Source organism: Falco naumanni, chromosome 6 (genome assembly GCF_017639655.2).
Source record: "Falco naumanni isolate bFalNau1 chromosome 6, bFalNau1.pat, whole genome shotgun sequence".
Classification (NCBI taxonomy): domain Eukaryota; kingdom Metazoa; phylum Chordata; class Aves; order Falconiformes; family Falconidae; genus Falco; species Falco naumanni.
The window spans coordinates 56117219-56132674 of NC_054059.1; the positions used below are offsets into that span (position 1 = coordinate 56117219).

The window sequence follows — 15456 nt, forward strand, 5'->3', positions numbered from 1 at the left end:
TTACACTATGCAACTCCCTTTTGTCATTGACTTTTGTGACACATCCATCCAACATACTTTTCTCGGGAATCTTGACAGCTTTACATAGTTTAGTGGAGAACCCGTAAGTATGGTATGAAACATAGAGTATATAACATACGTAAGTGCTTTACGGACCACCAGCATGAACACCATTCTATTTGGATGCAACATCACTTTTCCTGTGCTGCAGTATAATTCCTTGCACATAGGTACACAAACTACTGCTGTAAGATTTATTTATTAAAATAAGTAAAAATAAATAGCTGTGATAACTACTTATTAATCAAAACAAGTTACAAGTAATTAAATCTTGATTTTTTTCTTCTTCCCTGAACCTGCTCATGGCTGTATGTTTGAACAGATTGAAGTACAGTTGTACTGAAGCCCTGTTATTTATGAATGTGAATACTATGAACGTACCTTTAATTCCTGTGTCATGTTCTCAAAACCATGCAACATTTTATATGGAGCAGGCAATGGACCACTAAGGTTAACACTCAGGATCATCTGGTTTAGCCGATCCAGATCACTGAGAAGGAGTCCTGTGCATTCATCATCACAAGCTGAGAGGAAGAAGAGCAAAGCTTATTTAAATATTAAATATTGCTAAATATTTAAGACATAAGAGTTAGAAATTTTATGGCACACATACAATTCTGTGAGAGTAACACTAATTTCAGATAATTTACCCCAAAAGCTTAGTGTGAGAAAAAAATGGAAATAACAACTAGAGAACAGGAAAGACCTTATTGCTTAGGACTTGGTAGTGGGACATTTTCATATAAAAAAGAGCAGCAAAATAGATAGGCTTACCTCACAAAAAGAGGAAATAATTAACATTGTCCATTATGGATTAGCCAATATAAAATCCTAAATTAGACAAGTAATTTGGGTTAAGGTTGAAAAAAGTGGACAACTAATTTGGAAAATCTAAGGAGCACTTTAAGTATAGTATGGTTGTGGCTTTGAATATAAAAAAAGGCTACAGAAGTCTCACAATTTATATACTTTATAGTCATATAACAGCATGACCAAACATTCTAAACTTGTAATGCAGACAGTTGAAAGAGTCCAGGCAAAAATACTGATAGTTTTCTGTTAGTAATGCTTTTCCCTACCTCCTTTCACTAACCGGTTTGTTTTTTATGTGTGCTTCCTCTCTTGCAAATATGCTTTAGCATGGAAAATACTGGTGTGTGCTGGATAATACTGAAAGAAGTTTGCACTCCCCCCCCAGCTTTCTATAAACTATCACAAGAAATTCTCATAATCTTACAGTCTTGTATAATTTATGCTGCAGACAGGAAAATACTTCATCCTTTAGAACAGAGTTGTGGGAGTGTCTTACTGCTTCCCTGCTTAAAGATGCTACACAGAACTGGCAAACCTGAACAACATCTCAGGAAATGGAGCAAACTGTGAAACAATGAATTCACTGGTAATGTTAACAGACATAGAGGATTGTGCCTTAAGTTTTACAAGTATGTAATTATTTATTTCAGCAACACTCCCAGGCAGCTCAATGGCTTAAAAAACCCACTAAACATGTATGTTTCCGTAGAAAAAGAGAAGTTATTTTCAACAGAAAATTACATATTTTTTTCCTTGAAACCTATTCTTCATATAGATTATTTTTTTCTGTTCTTTAAAGTTTTCAGTTATCTGAATACTGATGTTATTCTGTAGGTTGGCTCTTCAGTATGGCAAGGAGTTGAGTCAAATACAGAGAAAAGAAGAATAATGAATAGTAGCTTAATACACCACGAAACTCGTGCGATGATTGAAAAGGAGACAAGATAGATGCTGGATTAATGCAGTAAGAAGTGGGTGCAGAAAGCTAGATACTGTTATTTTAAGACTTCCTTTTGCATTTTCATTGCTTCCATTTGCAGACTTCGTCCTCCCATTTCACAGTATTTTGTTACATAAGCTGAACTACACAAACTTCTCTGCAGTTGTTAACTGTGGGCATGATACATTCTGATTTATATTTCTATGTGAAATAAAAAAAAAAAGCGCTTATTACTATCTAAGCTCTTGTCATAGTGTGCTTGCTTTTAGAAGTCTGACAGAATTACAGGAAAAACAAGCTTTACAGCCAGTTGAATGTTTTATATAACAAACACCTATTACATAGCTGGTCAAGAAGATAAGTAGACCTGGTAATAATTTTGCAGGATGCTTATAAGTGATCATGGACCTGAAAAGGGTTGCTGTTTGTTGTTTTCTTTTTTCTGATACATTATTTCACTTATGAAACAACCTAAATCTATTCACCCTCAAAATTGTCAGTGTTTGGTACTAAAACACTAAAAATCTGCTGTGTATTAAAGACAAAATTGTTTCACACCAACGAGAAAAAAAATGAACAGCTTATGAAGACATCTAGTATTCTCAATGAGTAAACTATTGATAAGTGAATTCAGGATAAATTAACACCTCTTGCATGATAATCAGGTTGAAAAGAGGAACTACATCAAGTGAGGACCACAGCTGAGTAGGTAAGACAAGACTAAGCTATTCCAATATGCAGTCTGAAATGTACTGTAGCTATGGGAAATATTACAAGAGTATGATTATATTTTGCAAGACTAAATACTTCTGTGTCTATCTATAAAACTGTCAGTATAAATGTGTGTCTAATACTAATGAATGCAGCACTAAATTCAGGTCATTACAGCAGTGCAAGCATGTAAGAGGCAAATCATGCAGTCAATATTACAACAGTCCAGCAAGCAATTAATGCAAATTACTGCATTTTCCATTTTCACCACACTTTCCCATGCACAATAAGTCCTGTAAGGATTTTGACTTACCTCTTGTGAGAAGCTTCTCCAAAGTATGCATGCCAAATATTTTTTTTATTTTTAAATACTTCCTCAAATAATAAAAGACACTATAAGTTTATGGGTATCTAACCACTTACTGCATCTTACAAAGAGAAGATAATGTACAATAAAGGAATTGCATGTCTAAGCCACAACATGTTCCTCCAACTGAATGAATATCTAACACAATTTTGCTTTAATACATTCATTGCTGTTAAGATTCAGAAGACTTTTATGGCTAGGTAATTTTTGGTCTAAGGGCAACCATGTAATCTCTGATATGAAGTGTATCTTACGATAGTGACTCTTCAGCATTGGTTTCTGCTGTTTCACAACGAAGTGCTGAACTCTGTTAGGCTCATTAATCTGTTGCCCATTACCTCATTTTTCCCACTATGGCACTTGTCTCACACCAAACAATAAAAAAGATAAAAAAGCCCTCCTCTGTCCCACAAAACAGAACCCCAGTAGCGAGCTGAAACCTTTAGTTCCCTTGCCATTGCTGCTGGTTTCAGGGAGTTTGCATGATCGATATGTCTCCCAAGTATCGGAAAACTCAGATCCAGATCAGGGTCTAAAGTACTGGCTTGGGTTTATTTCCGATTTTCATTATTTAAAAAGTCTCATTTGCTGGTTCTGATACTTAGCAGTACTAGTTAGGTTTATATAGTGCATGAGTTGAGCAAAAGACATTGGAGTGTGGGTCTAGACTCAATAGGAGTTCATGCAATAAAAAAAGGGAGAACTGAGTTTATCAGCTGCCAGGTCAAGTAGGGGTGCCCATCGCTTACTGAGCTCATGCAGATAGAGCAGCAGTTGTCCAGCACAGATGTAAGTTTAATTCTTACGGCTGTGGCAGAAGGGCCCACAACTTCTGCTAAACTCAGAACATAGCAGAAGCTAGCCCACAACTTCGTAGATCTGGTGTCACACACAGTATCTTTCTTTTCAGCTCACTCTTTTAAGGCTTGTGATAAGAAGCTTCCAGCTCCTGCTAAATTAGACTGTGTAGGAGCTAGGAGATGCTTCTTTTCACAGATTCTTCAAGATCTGTCTCTGACAGCATCTCTGCTTAGTTCTGATTTTGGAAGGGCTGAGATCATGAAGCTACTCCCTATTTTAGACAAAAAAACTTGATTCTGCCAGGACCAGTGCCTAGGAGCTCCTTCGTTCTCATGGGTGAAGAACTGTGTCAGTGCATTGCAAACAGCAGTCTACATAGACTACAATATTTACATGTCCAAGCCCTAGTATTAAAGGAATCTGATTACATAATTTTCTCCTTCTACAAATATTGAATATATTAATCCATAAAGATATAAAACTGTTGACTGCAGAATGGCTGAAGATCCTTCTTTTTCTCCCCTCCCCCCCCAAGACTGAGTTAAGGAAAAATTCCTAACAAACCTGTTTGATCTCTATGTGTCATGATTATTTCCTGTTCCCTGTTAATCTCATACAGCAGAACCACACTGACTGCTTTGCATTTAGTTTTTTGCTTGATTCCAACAAACATTTGTGACAAGAGCATACATCATAGGAAAGATTTTGCAGTTTGTGTTGCAACAGAGCTCAAAATATTGAAGGCAAATTTTTCTGAAGTCCCCATTGTAGCTATGACTGGTGCCCTGAAAGAATTCACAAGGTGAGTTCTGACTTGCCACATGTTTAACAATAAAGCCTTGAAGTTCTCACGAGTATCACTTTTTTCGCTAAACACCGCACAGTTGTAAGCACAGTTACTGTTCCAACAGTACTGCAATCTAAGGTTCTTCATTTTACATACTACACACTCTACAACTGAAGTGAAGTGGAATGTCACCAGGTAAAATAAAAAATATTTACTTATCTACAAAAATGCATGATTGCTACAGGCTTGATCCCAAACCCTTGTAGCTTCTTCTTTCCACTTCAGCTTGCTAAGGTCACAGCTGTTTGGGAGGGATGAGTAGGGAGCAATACATGCTTTGGCTTGTATTATTTTTTACATATTTATAGTATGTATGTGTAAAATATGAATCAAGCAAATACTAACGATCTCAGTCTGCCCGAGCATGCTGGGTACAGAACTGAGGAAATGCTGCTCCTGTTCATCACACAATTCAGCCATGTTCTGGATTGGAACACTGGGCTTTAACTAAGAAAACAGAAAATATACTTCTTCAGTACTGTAGTGATTATAGGCCAGTCAGCCATTGCCAGATGACAACTTTTAGCAGAAAAAACATTGAGATATATTTATTACGGTAAAAATGAGTGATGCATAAGGGGGCATCGATCATTTAGAGAACAATTCATTTGTAGTTACAAATAAATACAAAAAACTGTAAGCATTAGAGAAGATTTGGGAGAACTTTTGTCATATTTGACAGTATACAAAGGTGTTGGCCCCATTATTAAAATTAGTTTGCAGTCATCACAAATTTTCTTACTGGCTACTAACTTTTCAAAAGAAAAGGGAAAGTAAGCCTAAGAAGTGGATTACTTGAGACCAAAAATTACAGTAAAGTCTTCATCAGCAGAGTATTATGACTATCTGTACATGACAATCTAGATGGTCACTATCTGGGGAAATAATTCAGTTATTAACCATACTAATGCAAAAAGAAAAAAATATTTTTATGATGTGTAGCAGACCATCCAGACTCCTGTATACTTATAAAGACATCCCCCACCTCACCCCCCACCACACTTTCTGGATATTATTTTCAGTTCCCTAACAACATCCCAGAGAAAACAACATTGTTCTGTTCTAAGAATATAATGGGAAGTGAAATCTGTCTGTGCCATTCACCTGTAATTATCTTTCCATTGTTACTTAGCAGTAAACAAATTATTCCCCTTTGCACAGTGGCTGTAAAAAAAATATAGTCTCTTTCCATTCTACCTGTAGCTTTCCAAAATATAACTGTTATTACAGCACTGAAAAGTGTCATGCACTAAGCAACTGAAAAATGACGTTACCAAAAAAACAGTAGGAACCTGATAAAACAGATTCTTAGCTATATCAGAAATAGATCACTTTAATGAATATCCATGCTCTTCCATTTTTGTCCCTCATCTTTTCAATGCAATTTTTCACTCTAAAATCTTTAGAATACTTATGATACGGGATACGTTAAAATGTAAATGTTATATTTAAACAATAACACATTATAATAATACAATACGGTGGCTAAAATACCTCTCTAATTGGATTTAAGTATGCATTATTTAGCTTTCATTTCATACTGTGTGGTGACCTTGCATAGAATTTGCCAAAAATTCATTACTCAGATGGCTATTCTTTGCTAGATATTCAAAATCAATTTTCACTTACTTAAATACTAACTACAACATACTAACACGGGACAGCTTAATCACATTATGTTTTACATGACTTACAACTACATTTTTTTAAACATGGTTCATTGTATTTGCATGTATTTTTTTAAGCTAGATCGTTTTACCACCTAACTAAGGGTGCTTTGCACTTCTGACAGGTACAATGCAATTGCAGTATTTGAAATGGAACTCTGCAAATAAGCAGAAGTAGATACATGAATACAGCTAATTTAAAATATCAAATGCAAACAGGTTTCTGTGATTGTGTGATTCTGCATATGGCATTTATTTTCTGTACATTAAGAGTAGTTAATCACTATTATTACTGTTAAGGTTTTGTTACAACGGAAGCGAATCAGAAGGGGGAGTATTTTGGAAGTGGTTGATACACGAAAGGAAAAATATATTGTATACAGGACCAAATTCTCAGCTGCATTAAACTCAAGACGGGAACAGATAAATGTTCTGGGAGTAAGGAAGGAAAGCTTCGGGGTTTCCCTAGAAGGTGTTTCTAATGGTTCTTTAACAGCACAATGACTACGAAAGCATATTATGGCTGCAGCAATGAATCCCCATCAGAAGAAAACAATGGTACTCTGAAGCCTGTAACATATTAGGCAGTGTTAACCATGGCAAATTCCCACAAAGTCTATGCTTGCACATTCCCTTTGTCTGCCACAGCCCCTGTGTCCACCACAGGCTACAAATGGTTTATTGATCAGGCTGGCTTTCTACCACATCAGGGGTATTGCCCTGCATTAGCAAAAGTGGGTTTGGAGTTATATGGGGGTTGAGGAACCATTAAACAAAAGGGAAAATCACAAAGTTGGAGAAAATGGGCATAAAGTGTCTACTGAAATATTTAATTGCAGTTTTTGCAATTTATGACATGGATGTTACTGATGTGGTGTCAATGTAACAGCCCAGTTCCTGCGATAGGGGACATTTAAAGTATCTCCCATCTGTTCCTATAGGTGGTTCCTCCTTTTATGACTAAAGGAAAGAAATTGTTTCATTTGATTCCCTAGAAATGACATGATATGTCCATATGGATGTGCAAAGCACTGTTTTGATGGTGAAAATTGATTATCCAGTTAAGTAAAAATGCAGCTACAGGTAGTAAAGATACAGTTCAACACTGACACAGAAATATGCTGCAGTTAAATCCTGCACCTCTCAAAGCAAAAAGATGAAAAAATTGATTTGCCTGCACACAGCTTTTCCCATTGATAGTGAAGAATTTTAACCTTATTATCGACACAATGAAATAGTCTGATTAACGAACCGGGAAAGCATTACAAAGAATAACTTGCACTTAAGTTGTTTTGTACAAAGAAACTCTGTTATCCTGGATATCCAAAAGACTTTTCAGAACAGTGGTAAGGTAAATGACCAGTAAAAACATACTAAGCAGTGCCTGAGATTGAAAACATTGGCTAATACTGGTAATAATATAACAGGTATTCAGGTTGTTGAAAAATTAAGTCATTTTTGCTTAGATGCCACTCTGGAAAACACAGTCCTTATTTTAAAATTCTGTAGCTGTAACACTTACAGACCGAACTTGTGATTACAATTCTCCTTGACATGTAGGCCACAAAATGGAGCCCAAAGCCTAGTTAATTCAGCAAAGTAGCTTGTTACTCTATTTGCATTCTTTTTGCTGTAGTTTAAAACAGCTTAAGATATACAATAGTTCAGAATTAAGCCCTAAACTATATCACACTGCAGGATGTTAGACTTTTATTTCCTTTAAGTACACTAAGCTTTTCATCAATGAACCAATGCCAAAGTATTTATGTCTACATTCACAGTAATCTCTCTATTCATTTTCAATGACGACTTGTACCTAGGCATCAGGAGTAATGCAAAAGCACCAAACTCAACAGTCACATTGAGAAGCTTAGTTCTACTAAGTCCCAAGCACTCTCTGAGAGCTGATCACAACTATTGAGTTAAACAATGTTCTGCACTGTGTAGTCCCTGACCCTACATGCCTAATGTTTTCCTCTTTAACCACTCGAAGCCACACATTACATTCTTGACTAATATGATACATTCAGCCACTTCCAGCACTTTCCTGGTTTCTTAATTTTTCACATTTGCTTTTAAAATTTCTGCAATTTTTTTGAGCTGTACTACCTAATTTTAGTAGTAGAGCTGTACACCTCTGGGTATTGAGGCAAAGACTGAATGCATTCTGTGGGAAAAAAACAAACAAACAACAAAAAAGCACCTTTCTTTGGTATCTACTTGCTATGATGTTACATGTCCCTCACACAGGCACCCCTCCCTGCCCCCACCCCCTCACCCCCACCCCAAAATGAAAAAGCTCCAGTTAAAGTCCTGTAACAAATAAAAATCAGGTAAAACCTTGAAACCAGCCCATTGTGCCTTGCCAATATATTGAAAGATGCACAGATTAAGAAATATTATATAATGTGGACTTACTGGATCCATACCTGTATTCTACTCTAAAATGAACAATGATGGCCTCAAGAGGAAAAACCAAGCAAACAAAAAAGATCACAAAAAAATCAGTTCCTGCTCAGCTGGGTGAGATACAGGACAAGAAAATGCTTTATTTAGTCTGGATTGACCTAGTCTTCTAGAAAGGTTTTGCTACCTGAATTTTTTTGATAAGACATAAGCATACAATTTCACAGGAAATGAGATGTGGGCTCAAAACAAACACTATCCAATTTCATGGGAAAAAAATCCAAACACTAATAAAAGACATGACACTTGGTACATATCAAAACTGAAGGTAGGGCAAAGATACCAGTAAAATGTAACTTGGTTTAGGCTATTAGTTTTCTGCTTTAAACAAAGGAAGTTATTTGTTCCTGGATATATTATACTGTCATTCCTTAGGTCTTTTAAATTCCAGTGGCTGGTTTTTGAACCAACATAAGCAAGCAAACATTGGTAAAAACTTTCTGTGTGACTCATGGTATAGAGCATTGCAATTGCTGGTTAAGTATTTAGGACAACAGTAAAAAATTCACTAAGAGCAAATATTGTCACAACAGCAATGACAACCTTTAGAAAAACTACAGACTTCAAAAACCCACAAAACGAAATCCTTCAAAGCTTTGTTGTCAATTTTCAGTGACCATGTTAAAAAATATTGAGTTTTCCTAGCATCTCAAGGCTCGTGAAAAAAATGGATCAGAATGCCAAAGTAGTAAGAAACCTGGCAATTATTTTCAAAGAAATCCACACAACTGACTGATGCACATGCAGGGTTGCATTTCTGAAACATGACAAACACAATCAAAACCTCTCCAAAATGACGTCAGTATACGTACAAATGCATTTCATGCCATCACGCGCATGCCGATGTTCACAGCCAACACACTTCCACCCTGTGAATCCAGGCCTGCAAGTGCACTGTCCAGTGGCAGGGTCACAGGGGACAGGCAGGGAACCGTATCGATCACACTCACATTCTTGGCAGGAGCCTCCTGGAGCTTGTGGGTTTCCTGTGTAGCCAGAAGAGCATCTAGACATTGCAAATACAAAACCAGGTTTGGCCAACTGAGATGCATAGTGTACTATAATGAATACTTGGCAAGATCGTAAACAAAATTTATATGAACATTCATTCATGAACCATTAATAAAATCTTTGTTGCTTCATGGCTTAGCATGCATTTGTAGAGGGGCAAATGTTCTAAAGTGTCCAACAAACTGATAGTAACTTTTAACCAGGACATGGAACAGTCTGGATGGAAGGAGTATGCAAAAGTGATTCCACACTCCTAACAGTTTTCAGTTAAACTTCTAGTATACCATGAGTAAAAAGTTTTCCCCACTAGCCACTTGTGTTTTGCATTAGAAGTGAAATCTCATAGTAGACACATGCTGTTTTTGATCAACTTAATCCCACAGCGTTGCTATGGATGGGACGACAGCTGCTGTTTAGGTTATTAATTGGCAATTTGGTCATTAATATGTTTATATGTGTCTTTCACAGTCAGTGCCTGAGGACACAACAGTCACTAGAACAAAGGGTATGAGTAACACCAAGACACACCACAAGCGTGGTATCTAGTTATAGATAAATTTCATATTTTCCAGTTTAACTCCTGAGGCCCAGGGCAAAAAACAACCCACAAATCAGAAAGTAAGACTAGGACAATATTTGCAATATAAATAACACTGATTATCAATTTAAGTGGGTGTACATAAAAATTTCGCATTATGGCTGAATTGTAACAACATATAAAGAGGAAATAACTTATAGGCATGTATTTAAACATTAGTAAATATAAGTTTACAGTTACTGAAGGACATTGCCCTCCTTCAGGTCTTGCCTGCCTTTCATTGTCCCTCTCCTTTTTCCATTCATCCTACCTTTCACAGTACTGGCCTTCATATCCAGGTGGACATGCAGTGCACCGGTAATCACCGGATCCTTCCGCAACACAAGAAGGGCTAAAACTGAAACAAAAGCAAATAAACTTTTTCCATCCTATTGTATCATTTCACTCTAGTCAGCTGTGCAGAAGGGCCCAAGGTAAGCTCCATTCAATGTAAACGGCAGCATTTTCTTATCTGTTTATAAACACCTGTGGGAAATCCCTCTTTTCTATTACGAATTTTATGAATTCCTTGCTGTGATACTGGCACAATTTAGACAAATGCTGGCAGGGCTGTATCAGAGGGGATGGAGTCAATAACTAAGCTTGCACGAGTGAGTGGTGCTGTCACTCACAGTGATCAAGAAAAAGAAGTAATGGGAAGGAGGTGAAACAAAAGATTAAAAAACTGAGCAAACAAACCCAGCCTTTTCAGTCTTATTTCATTTTAGTTTGAATGAAAGGAGATAAGCCAGGAAGAGTTTACTCAAAGCTAAGACATAAAGAAAAAGGAACCAAAGTTACAGCCACACAGAATCTTCCAAAAAGGCAGCGTCAGATTATCTCCTCAGCAATATATTGAAGAGAAAAGACTGGCCTACAGAGGAAAAACCCCACATATAACGCTATTTCCTTCATGATCAGAGAGGGATCATATTTTAATCATAGAAGACACTAGATTATTTTTACTAAGCTATGACATAGATGACTAACCAGTGACTGCAGTGCATCCCTACGGGAACTGTAGTTCCATACTACAAGGAGAAAGAGTAGGTTAAAAATAAAAAAAGGCATTGGATCTATGAGGACTCCTCCAGGCTCTTTTATAAATAAAATTAAGCTCTTTATGAAACCATATGTAACACTGGCAATGTATAAACAGGCCAAATGGCTTAAAGTCATTGGTGAAGCATGGATATGAGGGGCACTAAGGCAAGGTGACAGTACTGCAAGATAATATTGCCACAGGTATTTTAAACCAGGCAGTTTATCTTGGATCTTATTCTGTTGCTGATGTCAGTGGCAAATTCCTGGAGACCTCAGTGGTGAGAGGACCCAGGCAGTGGTGATGAGGGGAATTAATTTGCTCTGAAGTGAGCAGTTAATTCTGAACAGTCCTGTTACCTGAAGTAGCATGTTGCTGGAATATTAGTGCATGAAGTGCCTTCACAGACAGTTAAAACAAACAAAAAGGGTAGGTGGGGGAAAAAAAACACAACTAAATGTTAAAATGCTGCAGTATTGTAAATCTCTTTCAAATCTTTGTGGAAGAAGAACTAGAAAAGCACAGAGATGGTTAGTGGTGAGCCCAGATCTCCTTCTTGATACAGTACAGTCACCAACCTACTCCAACTTGCTTAAAATGCACTAAATCAATAGTGCTTGAATGAGCATATAAATTTACATCTTTGCAAAAAAAAAAGTAAACAAATTTATCTATTACTCACAGATTCATTTTCAAATGGATTTTCAACCTTATAAAAATAGATTCACACCCCTAGGAATAACTCATTCTCTGTTCTTTTTTTTCCAGCTCATCATGTTTGAAGCTGACTGCTGATTGTAAATGATATTAAAGCAGTATTAAAAAACTTAGTGGAGTTTTGCAAAATTTCATGAATAAAAATATTTGCACGATACCATTCACAAATATTATCATGTCAGTCATGACATAATAAACTAACAAGATGGCTTATTAGCTATCTGCATTTCATGCAGATTATAATTAACTACATAAAATAGCTGCAGGTTAAGTAGATTTTTTTGTTCAACAGTATCTTGAAGAGCTTTCACTGCACAACACACACAAACCCAAGGCGTGCTGCCCTCCTTTTCCACCTAGTTCTGTAGCTTTATGGAATGGATCTATCCCACCTAAGCCTATCCATCTAAAAGTTAGGCACGTAGTCTGAGCCAAACGTTAAGGCATGCTCTGTCAGCAGTGGAAAATGGAAATGCACAGATAGGCATATACACACGTTTGAAATCACCTCCCCTGCCCTCTTTCCAGTAGTGGTTTTCTTCAGTTTTAACATATGTGAGATGTATAGTTGTCTATCCCTGCATTTACTATACAGGTACCAAAACTGTTGATGGCTACACCTAACGGAAGAAGAAATCCCATCCATGACGTCTAGAGACATCTGAGTTAAGCTATATAACCCCTAAGCAGTTCTGCTTCTGAACATGCTTAGATCTGATTCCTCACTTGACAGCGCTAAGGAATTGGATAACTATAGCATGATTAAGTGTATTTACTAATTCCAGACCAGGTGTTATTCAATTATCTGCTATGAAGGTTTTTGAACAAAAAAGCCTCATGATCACTTTAATGTGAGCATGACACAAAAGGCCCTGAAAACATCTTCAGCCATGCAGGCTGTGTGGTTGCACGAGGTATTGTCACTTTGCTTGCTCTCCCTTCCTCAAGCAGCTCAGCAATTTGCATGTGCACCCAACATACGCATACCATGTGGAGACCACACACTTCTCAGCTGTAGAGCACTTCAGTGACACCCACTTCCCGTGCGTTATGCTGTCTTTTAGGTAAGATACTGAAGTGATTTCTGGAACACAGTGTGGAGAATATGTTTACGTTCTTGTAGCAGGGTGCCATAGCCACCCAGGGGAAGAGTCCTGCTCATTTTCTGATCTGACATCTGTGTTTCTGGGGAACCAAAGGTCTTTAAGCCCCAGAAAAAAAATAGGACTTAATTATATTTTCAGCAGTTCCTACTGCCAGTTAGTAACAGAAGTTTTTTCCAGTGTATTTACTGATGTGCAAAGCTGAGAAGCTTGATTGATCTTGTTCTTTGCAGTTTGAGTGTCTCTTCTTGATACCAGTAGGTAGAACACATAATCAAGTTGTAACAGAAAGCATTAACGAAAAAGGGTACAAGTCAGAATCTGGCAGTTACAACTACATTGTAACTTTCTGAGATAAAGGGTATTTCTTTAATACTCTTTTATAATTGTTTTGGTTGTTCCCAGTTTGTGTTTATGAGGTTTGGAAGTCTTCTTAAGAACACTTGCCGTGGATGAAAGATCATGATGTGTTTAACTACCGATGTTTGAGAAAGGGGTTCTATCCTTCAAATTAAACCCCAGACCACCCCAAAATGATAAAATGAAGAAGGAAGAAGGAAAAAAACCCCTCTCTCAGATATACTGGCTGAAATACTCACTAAAACATCCTAAAGGTCAGACAAAACACAGAAAAATGATTTTAAGGAACACTTCCGACCTTTCAAGAGAACAATCATGAAACACAAACCTTTTCAGAGCAGCACTACAGTATGATGCCAAATATCATTATCAGCAAAACAACAAACAAATCTCAAGTGCTGAAGTACAATCTATTGGGAACACATGTGGAGACATCGTGGCAAGGCTCATTAGCATAAAACAACCAATAAAAATTACGCTGCAATAACTATATTGCTTTTAAATTATTCTGTCTTTCACAAATTGCCTAGAACTCATGTAACATTAAATAAGGAATCAATAAATTCCACAGTGGAGCAAGAAAGGCACTGTAACACATTTATACCAACAAAATATATGAGCATAAGACTTTTTACAGCTCCCTTGTGACTATATTGTACTTGAGTTCTGGTCTAGCTTCATTTGTAAGAATACCTTTATAACACACATTCATTATCTGTTGAGTATTGCATTTTCTAGCACTTATTAATTTATTCATCACATACTAGCAAGGGAGCAATTTTCGACTTTTAAAGGAAGATCAACTACAAAAAGTAGATACAAAACTTTTAGTATGGCTTCCGTGATGCCGTTCTCCTGTAGCCATCTGAAAAAAGACACAGTGAGCCCAAAACAAAGTTCTTGCTTGCTGGAAAGGTTATGCTGCATCATGACTCCACTTACTTACTTGTTACTAGAAATGGATAGCGGACAAGCACAAGGCTGACAGTCACCCGGAGAACCTTGGACAACACCATAAAATCCCAATGCACATCTCTCACAGTGCTGACCAGCAGTATTATGCTGACAATTCTGCAGAGGAAAGAGATGGAATGAAAGCTGTATTTGATAATTACAAGAAAGCAGACAACATTTTATTCCCAGCTTCAGGGATTCAAACTTATTTCAGTTCATAATTTCTCTTTTTCTGATATGATTTGGAGTGGGACTGCTTGCTTTAAGCGTCTATCAAATGCCTGCTGAGTTATATATGGGTTTACAAGGAGAAAGAATGGAGGCTTGTAGCTATCCAGATGTATTCTGTGGAGTCTTTTATCCCATTCATCCTTCCTTGCTTCTTTTGTTCCAGCTGTTGAAGCAGGAATAATAAATTAAAATTCAATCGTGTATGACCTGACGGTATCAAGTTGTGTGTATTATTACTTACAAAAGCAGTGTTGTGTTTATTGAACAACACACGGTACATTGCCCCTTTAGTTTGCAGGTACCTAGTTTTTCTTTTTATACAAATAGTAATTCAGAGGAAACAAAGCACTACATAATCTGAACTCTAGAAAATCAGAACGGAAAATGGTAGATGGTTTGTTTTATGAGCACCCTTGAACTTTGACACTTAAGTTATTTAAGCAAAATTACATTAAAATATTGTCCTCTTTTTTTAGATTAGTTACACAACTTAAAAAATTGTACGTTAAGATTAACCTAGTGCATAACTTCAGAAATGTAATACCTGACAAACTGATGTTTCAGGGTCACACATAGTACTGTGTCCATGACATTGACATACAACGCAGGTGCCTAAGGACTGAGCAGGCGTCCTTCCCGCAGATGGAGATGGAAGCCTATAAAATCCTGGAGAGCATGACTGCAGTAAAAAAGATGCAGAAGAAAACAGATCATTACAGAGTGGACTGGGTATGGGGAGCATTGCAAGCTCCCCTTTCCAATCATCAGTTTTTACAAGTTATGAAAAGC

General features: G+C 37.0%; 1 protein-coding gene across 2 annotated transcripts in view; it reads right to left on the bottom strand.

Moving 5' to 3' along the window:
- The window catches only part of LAMA2 (laminin subunit alpha 2), a 376489-nt gene that overhangs the window by 93851 nt on the left and 267182 nt on the right, over positions 1–15456 (bottom strand). For both annotated transcript variants that reach the window (XM_040599010.1, XM_040599009.1), the window contains exons 29-33: positions 15212–15346; positions 14429–14553; positions 10532–10618; positions 9485–9678; positions 442–584 (exon numbers count right to left, since the gene is read on the bottom strand). In XM_040599010.1, coding sequence (XP_040454944.1) covers positions 442–584; positions 9485–9678; positions 10532–10618; positions 14429–14553; positions 15212–15346 — 684 coding nt within the window. The remainder of the gene's footprint in view (positions 1–441; positions 585–9484; positions 9679–10531; positions 10619–14428; positions 14554–15211; positions 15347–15456) is intronic.